Genomic DNA, 15,150 nt, shown 5'->3' on the forward strand with positions numbered 1-15,150 from the left:
CAAAGTGTCTGTAAGTCCAGGTTAATGTGTTCATTATCCAGATAAAATGAGAGAACAAGCCATGAGCAAACAAGGCCCTTTCATTCTGATTTGATTGGAGAACCATGAATTACAACCAAGTTTGGTAGAAGGTATTTGCTTTATTCACATAGGTCCTTGGAAAATACTCAACTTACTTGGTCATCAGATCCAACCAAGAATTTGCTTGCTTGCACTAGATAGTTCCCTCTTTAGGGTTTATTGTCCCAATTCCCTTTTGTTGTTCTCCTGCTTCACTCTTCAGGATGGCTTGAAATGGGTTCAGTTCCAGCTGACTACTTGTGTTTAAGCAGCAGGCTGCTTGTGCCTTGATTAAACTCTTGTGTGGCCCTCATTCCTCTGATGGCATGGACAGATGAATATGTAGTACCATAGGAGAGCAGGGCTGGAAGGGACCTCACGAGGTCATGTGGTCCAGCCCTCTGCTCAAGGCAGGATCATCTCTGATTAAACCACCCCCCTCGAGTACTTATGTACCGCAATATATTTTACTTTTGTTTTGAACACTCATGTAAATAAAACTGGGACTAGGACTGTACAGATGTGCAGCTATTTCCAAGGTAAGCTGCATGCAGTAGGATGCTATTACTGTGGCACACCTGTAGGTAGCATGGAGAAGATAATACCTTGTTGCCCTCGGCTAATGGCTACCCCCAGATGGGTATGGACAGATATCATCTTCAACCGGCTAACGTATCCCTATAGAGTTTTACTCTTTCAAGGGTAATTCTTTACTAGATTGGTCAAAGTTACGACAGCTAATCTGTCCCTCTTTTTTTTTTTTAACACTGGTTTCATGCTGGTTACACTAGGGTAAACATCCTGTCTGTCCATGCCTGAGCAATTGAGAAGGAAGCAGACAGGTATTGTAAGTGATTGACTTGCTTGCATGTCTTTATAATTTTAGGAGAGAAGACAATGAAGTAGAGTTCATCGCTTGGCTTCTCTGAAGTTTGTCCTCGTGGAATCACTCATGTCATGGTCGTGAAGATGTCTGTGAAAGAAGAGACCTCAGCGCTAGCCCTGGAGGTGATGTGAAGTATGTACCTTGCTCCCTGTGACACTGTGGACATGGAACTACAGCAATGAACCCAGACAACTCCTAGCTCCAAAGACAACCCCTTGCTGTGGATCTTTATTCCCCCTTTATTGTGGACTTGGTCTTCCCAAGGGCTCACCTGAAAAATGAGTGATGGTGTGTGGATCTCCCTCAGTCCGACAGAGTTTGCTCAACTCCAGCAATACACTGATTGTAAGTACCAGGACTCTTCTTTGGCTCTGTTGCCATTTTTACTATCATCATGGATTGCTTGTGTGGGGGCAGGGTGAGTGCTCCTGAGCTCAATGGCCAGGGGTGTCACCCACAATTTGTGTGCAAGGCAAAGACAGTTCATGTTCTCCTCTTCATGGTGGCAGTACCCAGAGCCCATCCCATGGTACAGAACCTCTGTAGACAGGGAACGTGCACATGGAGGTTTTATGAGGCACTGCCATATATCCTATAGGTGCTACCAGTAACCTGTGTTCCATGGAGCAAACGAACGTGTACCTCTGTGATTCTCCAGCATATTTGGGCTGAGGTCTGGCCTGTCCCAAGTCACAGTCCTGAGTGTCACAGGTCAGACAGGTTATGTTTGTTAAAGTGGTAGTGACCTGAGGTGCTTTTGGTCACTTGATCCACATGTGTGGCTGCAACAGCATGTGTAGAGGGTGAGGAGAGGCCTGCCACTCTTTGGCAGAAGTCGTTCTCAGCTTTGTCCATCACAAAGAACTCATCAGAACTGCCCTGTGCATTATTCTTACGTAAAGTTTGCATAAACCTTGCTCCTTCAGCCCCAGAGACAGGGGCTGACTGGGCAAATCTCTTCCCTGCCCCACAACAAACCATATCAACAAGATGAAATCTTATGGGGCCAGTCTAAAGTCATTACTAGGCGTCTGCATCACTGATTAAGCAACAATATCTCTAGTGTTTGCAGCAGCATATACAGTAGCTTTAGTGCACTTATTCTTGCACTAGCCCCTTCAGACTTCTCACAGCTGTTCCTCCTTTTAGGCACTGGCAGTTCCTTCCCTTTGCATTTCAATCTATGTGGATCCGAGATGAGTAATCCAGGTTAGCTGCACCAGGGAGCCCCACCAAGCTCCCTTCCTGGAACCACAAACCCAACTCCCATTAGAACATTTTGGGGGATTAAGCCTTCCCAAATATATTTGATAGCCACAATAATGATGACACGATGTGAGTCTGAAACGAACTCTGCTTCCATTGCAGGGGGGAGTGGAAGTTCAGCTTGGGAACAGCTACAGTGGTAATGTTACTCCCTTGAGCAGAACCCGCTGGGTATCACTGCTAGGGAGCTACCCCTTGCTTTTGGTTTCCACCCACTGATTTACTCCTGTGTATAGGCCTTCCTGCTTACAGCAGAGCTAGCATCAGGCAGGGTGAATGTTGACATCAACTGTACCAGTTGAGAGGGTGGCTAGGGAAACTCAGAGGATCCCTAGGCAGAGCCCTAGACTAGTGTTTCCTACTGTCTTGACCAGATCACCTCCCTTATTTCCCCCAGCCTATACTCCATCTTCCCCTGTTTTTCCTCACTCCCTACTTTGGCAGATTCAAGCTTGTGACTGTTTTGAGGCCCTGGCACTGGGAGAGGGGGGAAGCTGTGCATGGATGAGATCAGTGGCCCACAGTTAGCCAAAAAGATGCAGTATTATTAACTACTGCACTGCTACTCCATTTTATCCAATGACTATTAAAGGCAAAAAGCAGACACGCAATTGGAGGCAGATGCCAAAACCCAGGGCCCAGTCTGCTGAGGCAGGGCAAAGCTCACTGAACCATATTTTCTGTGCTTTGCTGCCCTCCTGGCCCCACATATTCTTCCCTCTGGGTCATCTTTAATAGGAGGGGTGAAAAGTGCGCTTGGCCCTGCCTAGACAGTGGCCTGGGGCTTAGAGCATGTTGCAAGGAAGCAGGAGATGTAGGTCCAAACTCCCTTTGGCAAGGTGGGGTGGGCAGGTTTCTCACTGCCTGTGCAAGTGCCTTAAACATGAGACTGGTGGCCTACCACATGGGAGGCCCATTCTCTTCCTCCTCTGAAGAGTTGCTAGCTGTATGTTTTTGGGATCTTACGTGAAGCTATGTGCCTCCCTGCATGGGTTAGGGTCACAACAGAGCATAAAAGGCTGAGCAGATCTCTTCTGAGTATGCTCATAAGAGCAACATGTGTTGCACAGATGGGAGTAGGGTCTATAATCCAAGAAGTTGGCCGCAGATGCCCTTTCTGTGCCTAACTTCAATTGTGTGAGCACCCACCTGAAAGGGAGTTGGACTTGGGTCTCTAATATTTCATACAAGGTGGGACATTAAGAATCACCCAGGGTTTAGAACATGTGCTGGACTGCAAATCCATTTCCTGTATGATTCAGTGTAGGAATCTGAACCACGTTTCCCCACCTCAGGTTAGGCCAGGGTCCTGGGAGGTAGAATATGTGGTTTCACATCCCTTCAGGGAGAAGAGAAGATTCAAATCAGCTAGGGGGGTGTGCTGATCCCTGAACTATGTTACAGGAGAGGCATCGCCTCTTGTTTCGTGTGGTGCAGTGAGTGACAGTTGTTTGTAGTTTCAGGGCCAGTGTAACGTTGTAACCTCTGTGGCAGAAATGCCACCGTTGGTGCCCCTCTCCAGAGACCTGTCTCTGCCTGCGTGAGAGGCTGGTGTTGAATCCCTCAGGGCGGGGATCTCCCTCCCTGGTCTGCATGACAAAAGCCTGGTGCCTGAATGCTCTGGTTACCTGGGCAGGGGGGAAAAGCCTGGCCCTGCGCATGGGCCCAGGTAGCCAGGGATGCTTGGTAGATTGGTTGGCTTGTGGCCAGTATTGGCAGCTTCGATTGGACCGGGCTGCTGAGGTCAGAGAGGTTTTAAAAAGGCCCGGGCCAGGAAGAAGGGCAGCCATTGGCCATGCGGTCATCCAGGTGAATCTGAAACTGGGGGAGGAGCTTCACCATCTGAAACTTGCTCTTTCCTCATCACCGCATGCTCCAAAAGTGGCCTGCCTCCAGAGGAAAACTCCAACCACCTCTGGATGATGCGTGTGAGTAAGCTGCTCGAGATCAGACTAGATATTTAGCTTACAGTAACTCAGATGCATGTTTAAAAGGCTACCATCAGCCACCCTGGTTTGCTGTTTGGGATTCCTCTGATATTGTTCTTCCTTTTACCCTGTTTCTGTCCTACCCCCTGTAATCCATAAATTACAGGGGTCTAAATTATGCTGAGGAGGCCCCTTAGGTCTGCGGACTAAGGGAGACTTTCCTAATAAGCCCCTGACTTGGGGAAGTGCCCCAAGTGCTGGTATTGGGTCTAGTATCCATTGGACAATCAGGCCTGTGTTCTCCAAGGTGCGCAGAGCCAGAAGTGAGTCCAGAGCCTTGGATGGTGGCAGCGGGAACCCCAGGCTAGCGGGTGTGCTCCAGGGAAGGGGTCGGCTGGACGTGAGGCTCCTCAAGGGAGGCACTCAGAGCCTGGAAGGTGGTCGGGCACAGGGAGGTGGGCAGCTCAACGCAGGAGCGCCCCCTACTGGCCCGCCACAACCTCAACTCATCCTAGAATGCAGAGCTGTCCACCTTCGTGTCCCCTGGGCTAACAGTCTTCCTTGGGGTCTGAGGCCGCTGAGATGCTCTTGGTGCAGAGAGGTCCTTCTGGTTAAGTCATAAGCCCCTTCCATTTCAGTGGTAGAAGAGTCTGTATACCCCCATACCCTTTTTCCTGGGCCTCTCTAGGTTTGCTCTGCTCTGTCTTGTAGCAGGGCTTTAGGTCTACCATACAGGGATAGAGCATGTAGTACAGGTTTAGCCATCTGACTTGGTCTGGGGCTTGATAGTCTTCAAAGACCTTCCCTGAGCTTGGTAGGACAGTAGACCTTCATTGCCTGGCCACTGTAGAGCATCTCAACATTGCTGCCTCCATGGCACTTGTGACAGCAGGTGCTGCAGTCACACAACCCTCTCCTGATCTTTCAACTATGCTGATAAGGTGCTCTTCTTGGGTATACCCTAGAAAGGTGCTTTTCTTGGGTATGTTTGATTCAGGGGAAGCTAGAAACAAGTGGGGCTGAGCCTAGGCTTCCTAAAAGACCAGCTTACCTGTGGTAGTCAGACTACCTGCTGCCCTGCTAGCTGCAAATGGAAAGTACCTGTCTGTTGAAAAAAGGTGAATGATATAGGAAAACTCCCAATGCTTTACCAAGAGATGGTTCAAAACAGCTTACGTGCATGTCAATCCAGTAGGCTTTTCCTAAATTTGTAAAGTGGTTTTACTCATTTTGAGGTTTGTACCTGTCAAGTCTTTGCAATAATTATACGCAGCATTTTTTCAAAGGACAAATGGCAGGAGTCAAGCAACAGCTTGCATACAAAACTATCTCTGGAGAGGGAGAATTTCAAGTCAGAGGCTCACACAAGCCTAACAACCTAGAGCTAGTGTGGTTAAGAAACAAAAGTTTCTGTAGCCAGAGGAGACGAGTTTCCAGTAAATATATACACTGGGGAACACGCAGGAGTCAGAGCAGAAAGAACAGAATATTTTTAGTTCATACGTATCAAGAACGAGATTCATGACTTTGAGGAGGATAAAGAAATAAAGCATCAAGAAAGACCATAAAAAAATAAATCTTCATAAGATATGGCTGAGAGTCAAAAGGTGATGATGTATGTGGAATAGCAGCATCTGAATCCAGGCCTGTGTTTTATTTAATAACAGACCATAACAAGCTGGTTGTACTGTTAAATCCCCCAAAATACACAACATCTTTATTTTATTAATAAAAGTTTGGCAAGAAAACCCCTGGTCTGGAACTCAGAGAGATGAGTTATAAGAAAGCCGCTAACTTTATCTACGTAAGAGTTATTCAAGAACTAACAGGGGAAAGTGATATTTTACAAAAGTGCGAGTAGTGTTTCCCTTTCCAGACCGCATTTGGCCTTCCTCCTATGTTCCACAAGTGACTAACAGCATAAATGTTGGTGTTTTTTAATGCTAGATGCATTGTGAGTATGCAGTACCTTTCCTGTATTGTTAAAAAGAGAAAGATTTCCTCCTCCCATTACTACTTAATGCAGATAGATGCAACATTCAAATACTGTGTTTTTCATAAGTTCTCCTTTAAAGTGTAACATATGTAAATTGCAGTTTGGCATTGTTTTTATTTCCTTAAATCTCTTGTACATTTTCCTAAATTAGACATGGTCCTGGAGACGACCATAATTTGCATCTGACTGGAGGGTCTGGTGGCGGTGTGGTGGGGCTACTCATGGCAGGAAAGTTGCTATAAAATGCCACAGTGTTGCAACTTCCAGAGTAAGGCCAGTATAGGGCACAACAAAACCCTACTTTCCACTGCCATGTGGGTGCTCTTTGGTTGGAGAAAGTCTAAGGGACATCAGACAGAAACGTGCCCTCGCTGAGGCATCAGGCAGTCAGCAACAGTTCTCATCTGTTGTTCTCTCACAGAACCTACAACCATCGAGGCACCGAACTCCTGGATTTGGTCTTGCCTTTGGATTCTGTCTTGTTGCTCTAAAGTGGGGTTGGTAGGTCTTGGGCAGCCTGCACTCCTTCCTACTCTTACCTAGGCATACATGCTGAAAGTCTTGGTGTGATGGTCACATAGACCTCTTGCACGTACACCATGATCCAGAGGATAGGTAGTTGCCAAGACATGGATTTGGAAGACGGTAGCTTTGATTCAGGCCGTGCTGTTCATATTTAATGCGGTGGGCTGGAACAGGTCCATTCTCCTCCTGCTGGCTCTAGTGTTGGGTCTCCCACATGTAGAGAAGGGCATCCCTGACATGCTGCCTCTAGCATCTCACTGGTGGAAAATCCCCACCAGTTTGATGCTAGGAGATAGCAGCAAAAAGCTGCACTCGAGGCATGGCTACAGCACCGCAGACCTGAGTAGGGAGTGCTGCAGGCCATGCCAGGCCCATTCTTCCTGCACACAACTCCTAACTTGGTGTTACGGACTCTCCTTGGTGAGGCAGCAGGTGCATGGCAATCAGCCCACTCTCAGCCTGCTCTCCAACAGGTAGCTAATGCTGTATCAAGGCAGTGCTGCTGTGTCCTTTTGGGCTGTCATGCCTCTGGTGCAGGAGCCCTTTAGTGATGTAAACACAGCTTCCCTTTCCTGGTGGACTGACCTATGTGGATCTTGAGCAGATGTGATCCCTGAGGGGCCACATGTGGGAACAAATACACTTCCTGCATGGTTGGGCCCACTTGGAACGGGATAGCTCTAAAGTTCCCATTCCTTTCTCTTTGCTCCCATAAACCCCCAGACAGCTCTTGGTTGGGTACAGAGTTCCCTTCTCTGTGGTCTCCTACGTTACAGGAGACTCAAAGAAGGGCTAGAAGAAAAACTTGCTAGGGCCAGAGGTGGACGGTTAAGGAAGCGGATATTCCTTTTTGCTGAGCTGTTGACATTTAAGGGTGTCAGGCAACCCTCCATCTCAGATGCCAGCAATGCAAAGGCAGGAAGACCGGGGCTTCTAGTCTTTCCCTGTGGCACTTTCTGCAATGGGAAGGTGCTTCTTGGAAGTTTGTAGCTTAGTATTATTTCAGTCTCTCCATTTACCATTCCCGCATCATTCAGTAATGGCTGTCACTGCCTCAGTCCTGCTTCATAGGCCAGACCTTTAGGGCACCTACTCTTGTTTTTAAGTTTCTTTATGTTGCTTTACAGACCATCTGTATGTTAGCCATGGGCCTGTTTTTTTGGCTGCCTGTTTGGCATCTCATGACCCCCCTGGTCCCCTTTACTAGGCAGAAATCCCTGTTCCCCCTTTGGAACAGGCTTTCTTTTGTTTAGCTTGGTGCCCTAGCTAGACCTCTACAAACCTGGCCTGTGCCTCAGGCCCCTCCTTGCTTACTTTGCATGCTTTCTGCCTCCAGTATGTCTCTCCACCACTTGGCCTGCCCAGTATGCCCCCTTCCCCTGAAACTGCTTTGTCTGCTGTGTGAGTGTCATCCCTGCCCCTCTGCTTGGGTCTAGGGGGCTCCCACTGTGCACATGACAACACCTTCACTTGGGGTAGTTTTTTTCCAGGTTGCCAACTTCTCCAGTCCTGCACAGGCCCATAGCCAGGGACAGGTGCATCCTCTTCCTGCTGGCTCTGATGGGTCTCCCCCATGTAAAGAAGGGCATCACTGACATGCTGCCTCTAGCATCCTGCCCTTAGTTTTCTGTAGGAGGAGAAAATGGCTCCCACCCTTCGGGGGCATGGAGAGGGAGGGAGAAGGCTCTTGTACAGGGGCAGTAAGTCCCCACTCTAAAGAGGAGTCTCTTCGCCAGACTACACCCATGAGGCTGCTCCCTGAGGAGCAGCAGGAAGGCAAGGAAGTTAGCAGCTGGTTGCTGGGCAGGTGTGAGGGATGTGGAGCGTGATGGGGAACCTGCACCACTCGGGATAGCCTGCAAGATGAGGGCACAGAGCAGGGCTTGGTCAGAGAGAGGGAGGGAGGGAGGAATCATAGTTGGAATCATAGACAGTGAGGGTCCGAAGGCACCTCAGGAGGTCACATCTAGTCCAACCCCCTGCTCAAAGCAGGACCAGCCCCAACTAGATCATCCCAGCCCAGGAGGGAAAGGTTGGCCTGTAAAGATTACTAAAGGGAGAGCTGGCAGAGCTCTGCAGGCGTCTAAGCGGCAGGCCAGTGTCACGTGCACCCTGGGGGGGTCATGCTGCTGGGAGTGTGGAGAGGCAGCCTGGCCCATCTCCTGGCTCAAGCAGTCCATCCCCCTAGATTCATAGATTCATAGATGTTAGGGTCGGAAGGGTCCTCAATAGATCATCGAGTCCGACCCCCTGCATAGGCAGGAAAGAGTGCTGGGTCTAGATGACCCCAGCTAGATGCTCATCTAACCTCCTCTTGAAGACCCCCAGGGTAGGGGAGAGCACCACCTCCCTTGGGAGCCCGTTCCAGACTTTGGCCACTCGAACTGTGAAGAAGTTCTTCCTAATGTCCAATCTAAATCTGCTCTCTGCTAGCTTGTGGCCATTATTTCTTGTAACCCCCGGGGGCGCCTTGGTGAATAAATCCTCACCAATTCCCTTCTGTGCCCCCGTGATGAACTTATAGGCAGCCACAAGGTCGCCTCTCAACCTTCTCTTGCGGAGGCTGAAAAGGTCCAGTTTCTCTAGTCTCTCCTCATAGGGCTTGGTCTGCAGGCCATTAACCATACAAGTGGCCCTTCTCTAGACTCTCTCCAGGTTATCCGCATCCCTCTTGAATTGCAGCACCTAGAATTGCACGCAGTACTCCAACTGCGGTCTGACCAGCGCCCGATAGAGGGGAAGTATCACCTCTTTGGACCTATTCGTCATGCATCTGCTGATTCACGATAAAGTGCCATTGGCTTTTTTGATGGCTTCGTCACACTGCCGACTCATGTTCATCTTGGAGTCCACTAGGACTCCACGATCCCTTTCCAATTCCGTGCTACCCAGCAGGTCATTCCCTAGGCTGTAGGTGTGCTGGACATTCTTCCTCCCTAGGTGCAGCACTTTGCATTTCTCCTTGTTGAACTGCATCCTGTTGTTTTCTGCCCACTTGTCCAACTTGTCCAGGTCTGCTTGCAGCTGTTCCCTGCCCTCCGGCGTGTCCACTTCTCCCCATAGCTTTGTGTCATCTGCAAACTTGGACAGAGTACACCTCACTCCCTCGTCCAAGTCACTGATGAAGACATTAAAGAGTATCGGTCCAAGGACCGAGCCCTGCGGGACCCCACTGCCCACACCCTTCCAGGTCAAAACCGACCCATCCACCACGACTCTCTGGGTGTGACCCTTCAGCCAATTCGCCACCCACCGGACTGTGTAGTCATCCAAGTCACAGCCTCTTAACTTGTTCACCAGTATGGTGTGGGATACCGTATGGAAGGCCTTCCTGAAGTCTAAGTATATGACATCCACCCCTCCTCCTGTGTCCAGGCGTTTCGTAACCTGGTCATAAAAAGAAACTAGATTGGTCAGGCACGATCTGCCTGCCACAAACCCGTGCTGATTTCCTCTCAGCATAATTTGTCCTGCCGGGCTCTCACAAATGTGAGCCTTGATAATTTTTTCAAAGACTTTGCCAAGGATGGAGGTGAGACTGACAGGTCTATAGTTGCCCGGGTCCTCCTTCCTCCCCTTTTTGAAAATGGGGACCACGTTGGCCCTTTTCCAGTCCTCCGGGACTTGGCCCGTGCGCCACGAGCTTTCAAATATTCCCACCAGTGGCTCTGCAATGATGTCGGCCAGTGCCTTCAGTACCCTCGGATGGAGCTCATCCAGGCCTGCTGACTTAAAGGCATCCAGTTCTTCCAAGTGACTCTGCACCATCTCAGGGTCTACGCATGGAAGTCTGGCGCCTTGCTGCTGCCTCTCTACAACCCCAGTGAGAGACTTGTCGTGCCCCTCGCTTAGGAACACTGAGGCAAAGAACTCATTGAGGAGTTCAGCCTTGTCCCCCCTGTCCATCACCAATTGTTTCTGCCCATTTAGCTTCTAGGGCATGCGTACTGTTGCAGCTCTAGCATGTGGGGCCTCTCTCCTCTGGACACTTGTGGAAACACGGCCCAGTTCAAAGCCTCGCTAGAAGCCAGTGCCAACCAGGGGTGCCACCGGGAAATGGGTTTGTGGCCTTGGGTCAGTGCTGAGCCAGCAGGGGTATGCACATTTGAGACCCCCACCCTGGCAGGTGCCGTTGTACACTACCTTCAGCAAAGCGAAAGGATTGGAAAGGCTACAAGCACCTCCTGGCAGGAGCCAGGGCAGCAGGCAGGCTAATTGCTTCCACTTTTCCCTGGTTACCTCCCAATCCCCTGACTCTTGACTCCAGTTTGCACCTTGTCTGCTTCTGATCCCCTGGGGTTGTGACCTTCTGTGCTCAAGCCCTGACCTCCCAGGTCTCCCTTTTAGCTCTAATGCTTCCCTGTGCTCACAACAGGGCAGCTTCTGTAAGTTGAGATGGGGGCAGCATAACAGTGGCATTGGCTAGCCTGTTCCATGCCTCTGTACTACCCAGAGCAGGAAGCTCATCACCTTTCCCCTTCCTGAACACCCAGGTGAGAGCACTCTTGAGTCAGCCTTGTGTGGGGCCCTGTTCTGAGGAGGGATCTCCATTCTGCACAGTTCTCCTTTATGGGTACCTGGCAATTTCTTTCGGGTTTTCCTTTTTCTGTATCCAGGCAGCAGTTTTTTCCCCTCTAGTTTTCTCCCTCTCTGCAGACTCCCTGGCAGGGAGAGGACTTGTAAGAATAGGAGTCTGCAGGAAACTGCTATTTGAAGAAAAAACATGGCAGTATAGAAGGCCTGACTGTGACTGAAGGGGCCACTGCACATCACGTACGGTCTCCCGCAGTCCAATAGAGATTGCTTCCACATCCTTGAACATGCTGAACCAGAGGAAACTTCCCATAAAAGCCCCAACCTACCCAGAGCTCTTTCATATCTTATTTATTCACAATAAATCCCTGAAGACAATCAGGTGCATTGTCAGGTTCACAGAGGAAGCTAGGACTGGGTCCAAGGCACCCACTGTGTTCAGGTGGATGGATCCAGTAGGTTGTGAGACCTCTAAACTGTTAACTTCCTCCTTCTGTTTTCAAGTAATGGTGCTATTATTTCCTCCTGATCTTTAGCGGTTCTCTTATCTCCTGCTTTGAAATGCAGGTGTTGTCTTGGCTGGATACAAATTTGGGGAGAAAAATTGGCAGATTCTCTCTTGTTTCTTTCCTTCATTAAAACTCTTGATCAGGTGGGGGAAGAAAGAGGAGGAGGAAAAGCAAAAAATCAAACAACGCTACCCTCAAAGAAGTGGTGTTTTTCCCCTGGGTGCAGTAGTAATAAATGAATAAGTAGATAAAAAAACAAAAACACCTGTGGCCGGATCCTATTTCACCTGTTAGGCATGTGTGTGACCTAGTGTGATCCTATCCCACCCTGTTCTAATCCCTGAGAACCTGTTTCTGTTATCTTGGCCTTAAGACCTCATTGCAAAAAACAGCAAGGAGAAGAAGGACTCCCCACCTATTGCATTAAGTTGTTCATGGACTTGAGCAGGGTGGAATAGGATCACAGTTGGTATGACAGGATCTGCCCCAAAGGCCCCTGCTTGCTGGTGTGTTGTATAGGTTCTGTAGGCTGGGCATCTCCAGCAGCTCTTTCCGTCCTTCCATCCATCCTCCCACTCGGCTCTTTGGATGGCACTTACCTGCCCCCCCTGTTACAGGAGCCCCTTCCCTAAGCATTGGGATTTGTACATCCTCCACTGGCCCCTTCCATCCTACCAGGTTCATCCTCTTCCCACCTATGCCAGGAGACATGCATCTACCCCTCCATCATGTTTGCTACTTCACTCTTTCCTCCTGGGAGATGTCACTTAGACTACAAACAGATGTTGTTTCTGCGTCTGCAGCACATCTGAGCTGATTGATCGGCAGGTCCAGATGTTGCCCAGGGCCGCTATTTTGTAGAATTGGGGCCCTGCTACTCCCAGGGCTTCAGGACATGATCCTCTGGGTTGTTGGCCCTGGGAGCCTGGCCCCAACCTGAAGCACATGTATGCAAGCTAGACAAACTATTAATAGGCTTCTCTCACTAACATTATTGGGCTTTTGGGGCATAACAAGGTCCAAGGATGTCTGTTCACTCATGTTTTGTGTCTACAAACAGATGTCACCAGGGTGACATCTGCCTGATTCATAGAATGACCGACTATTTCTCTGTCGTGGCAGGCATGGCACTAGCAGTGCCCTCACCTTTCCCCCTTCTACCTATGGCATGTTATGGGTCTCCTCCATATTCTGGGTATTGTGTCTTATGGTTTTGGGTGAGAGATTAAAGAGTTGAGTGGGGAGATTCCTTGAGCAAATGATTGCCTGTAAACACAGAGGTCGATAGACCAGGAAGCCCCTTCCATTCCTGTGTTCCTGTGACTCTCACTAATGACGCTAATGTCGTCTAAATGGATCATGGAGTATGATGGAGGAAGAAGCATTGTGGGCAGGTATGTAAATGGTACCCTTTGTAGCAACCTACTAGACCTGTTTGTCCTGTGATTAGGTGGAGGAATTAATGTTTCTGGGAAAGCTCATGACATTGTGTCCTTTTCCTCCTCCGTTGAATCAGCAGTGCTGTGATGCTTATTGCTGTGGGTTCTTTCTTCCTAGATTCTAGTAAGAAACTCAAGGATGTCTTGGAAGAGTTCCACGGGGATGGAGTCCTCTCCAAATATAACCCAGAACAGGTAAGGGCCTTTATATTCTGAACTTCTGAAACCAGCATGTTACATATTCATCCCCTTCCATAAAACCTCACAGGAGTAACTGGGGTAAGTACATCCCTGGCCCATCCCAATATCCCCTTCTCAGCTGCTGTGTTCTCAGGGTGGAATCAGGTGATTCTCACATTCTCGGGGTTTCACTGGGTTTCATTTCCTTGTATATCAAGTGTAACTACCTTAGCAGGTGTGATATATCCAGTGCTTGTGAGTCTGCTTCCAACGGCAGCAATAGCAGTGGTGAGCACTGAATAGACATCTCTGATTTAGTTAGTCTATAAGGTGCAAATCTACCCTGTCTTCTGAGTGACCAAACAGCCATCTTAAAGCACAGCAAAAGACAAAGGTGTTTAAAAAACCCTCTGTTCTTCAGACATTAATCAGTCTATTTGCACACTGGCCCCTCTCTAAGGCTCACTGCTCCCTGGAGCTGGAGAAGGGATGGCTGTTTTCAGACACCCCTACAGACCACATTGGCACTTACTGACAAAATCTCCGGACCATGCTTGACTATTACCCTCCTCACTACCACCACAGAAGCCAAGCCAATTACTGCTTGTATGTAATAGCCCTTTGTTCCAGTAATGCTCAGCTTTGGCAAAACAAGACTCATGGCTGGTTAGTGAAAAGCAGTAGGATCTTTGAAGCTGTCTTCTCTCATTGTCTTCCAAGTGTGCACCTAGATGTTCTTACCAGGGACCTTTCTTCTCCAGTCCCACTAAATTGTAGTGGTACATTAAATATTCCAGTGCCACAGCATAAGTAATAGTGTCTCGCAGTGCGTAGGTTATATAAATGTGTTCTTAGATTACCATGAAGCCTGTTCACCTCTGTCACAAAGAGGTGGGCAGGTCTCCCACCCCTTCTCATCAGAGATATTTGAGCTCCAATCTCAGCCGCTTGTTGTGATGCCATTTACCTAAACATTGATTCTTCCACCCCCACCTTCCCCTTCCTCCCTGTCTATTAGGGGAGCAGTGTGCTTTCCTAATGCAGTTTTTCTCTCTTCATGCAAACACTTCTTCAGCTATTAGCAAAGCTGGGACAATGGGCCATCCTAGTGGAATAAGTATGGGGAAAGCCTTTGCTTTGTAACACCTCTCTCAGGAGGAGGTTTGTCTTTTGTTAGAGGATGCTTTTAGAAAGGCTTATGAGCATGCCAGTATGACAGAACCTATAGCAGGGGTCATAATTATAAATCATTAGAAACAAGGTGATTAAGCAAATCAGTGGGCTGCACCTGGCTCCGAGGCACTAAAAGCTACAGAGCTATTCAAGAACGCAGTGGGAACCCAAATCGGAGAGCATGGGCTGACATTATGTGGGGCCCAGTCACAAAGGGAATTGGGGGAAAAACTTCTTGTCACCAAAGGTAATTATGCATGGAAGAGAGCAACAAAGGCGCTGAGAGAGCTGTGGCTGTGAGCATATTGAGGGGAGAAGTAAACAAGCATTAGGAGGAAAATAGGACAAGGTCCAAATGCTGGGTTGTGGGTGGACCTAAGAGGTCCTCACAGCTTCCTGCCAAGCACGTCTATGGCTGTTCCAAGCTTGTGACATGGCCTCTATCCAGGAGCCTATTCTCCTGGCACAGTGGGGACTCATGTAGGTGTGAAGCTTTTTGGGAGAAATTAGGATAATGACTAATTACATTCAAATGTCTTCAAAGCTCAGACCAGCCTGGGGGAAGAGGGGGGTGGTCCTTGGATAAAAATGGAAAAGGGCTGTTTTCCTCCTGTATCTCTCTTTTTGGGGTGTTTTAGTAAACAGAGTCCTTCTG

General features: G+C 48.9%; 1 protein-coding gene across 1 annotated transcript in view; it reads left to right on the forward strand.

Annotated features, from left to right (window-relative positions):
* The first annotated feature begins 950 nt into the window (after window positions 1-950).
* Window positions 951-15,150, forward strand: part of LOC102572496 (diacylglycerol kinase beta) — a 138,436-nt gene continuing 124,236 nt past the window's right edge. Inside the window, exons 1-2 of the mRNA XM_019489894.2 lie at window positions 951-1,291; window positions 13,261-13,337. Of these exons, the coding sequence (XP_019345439.1) occupies window positions 1,225-1,291; window positions 13,261-13,337 (144 nt within the window). The 5' untranslated portion in view covers window positions 951-1,224. The remainder of the gene's footprint in view (window positions 1,292-13,260; window positions 13,338-15,150) is intronic.

This window comes from Alligator mississippiensis, chromosome 7 (assembly GCF_030867095.1).
Source record: "Alligator mississippiensis isolate rAllMis1 chromosome 7, rAllMis1, whole genome shotgun sequence".
Classification (NCBI taxonomy): domain Eukaryota; kingdom Metazoa; phylum Chordata; order Crocodylia; family Alligatoridae; genus Alligator; species Alligator mississippiensis.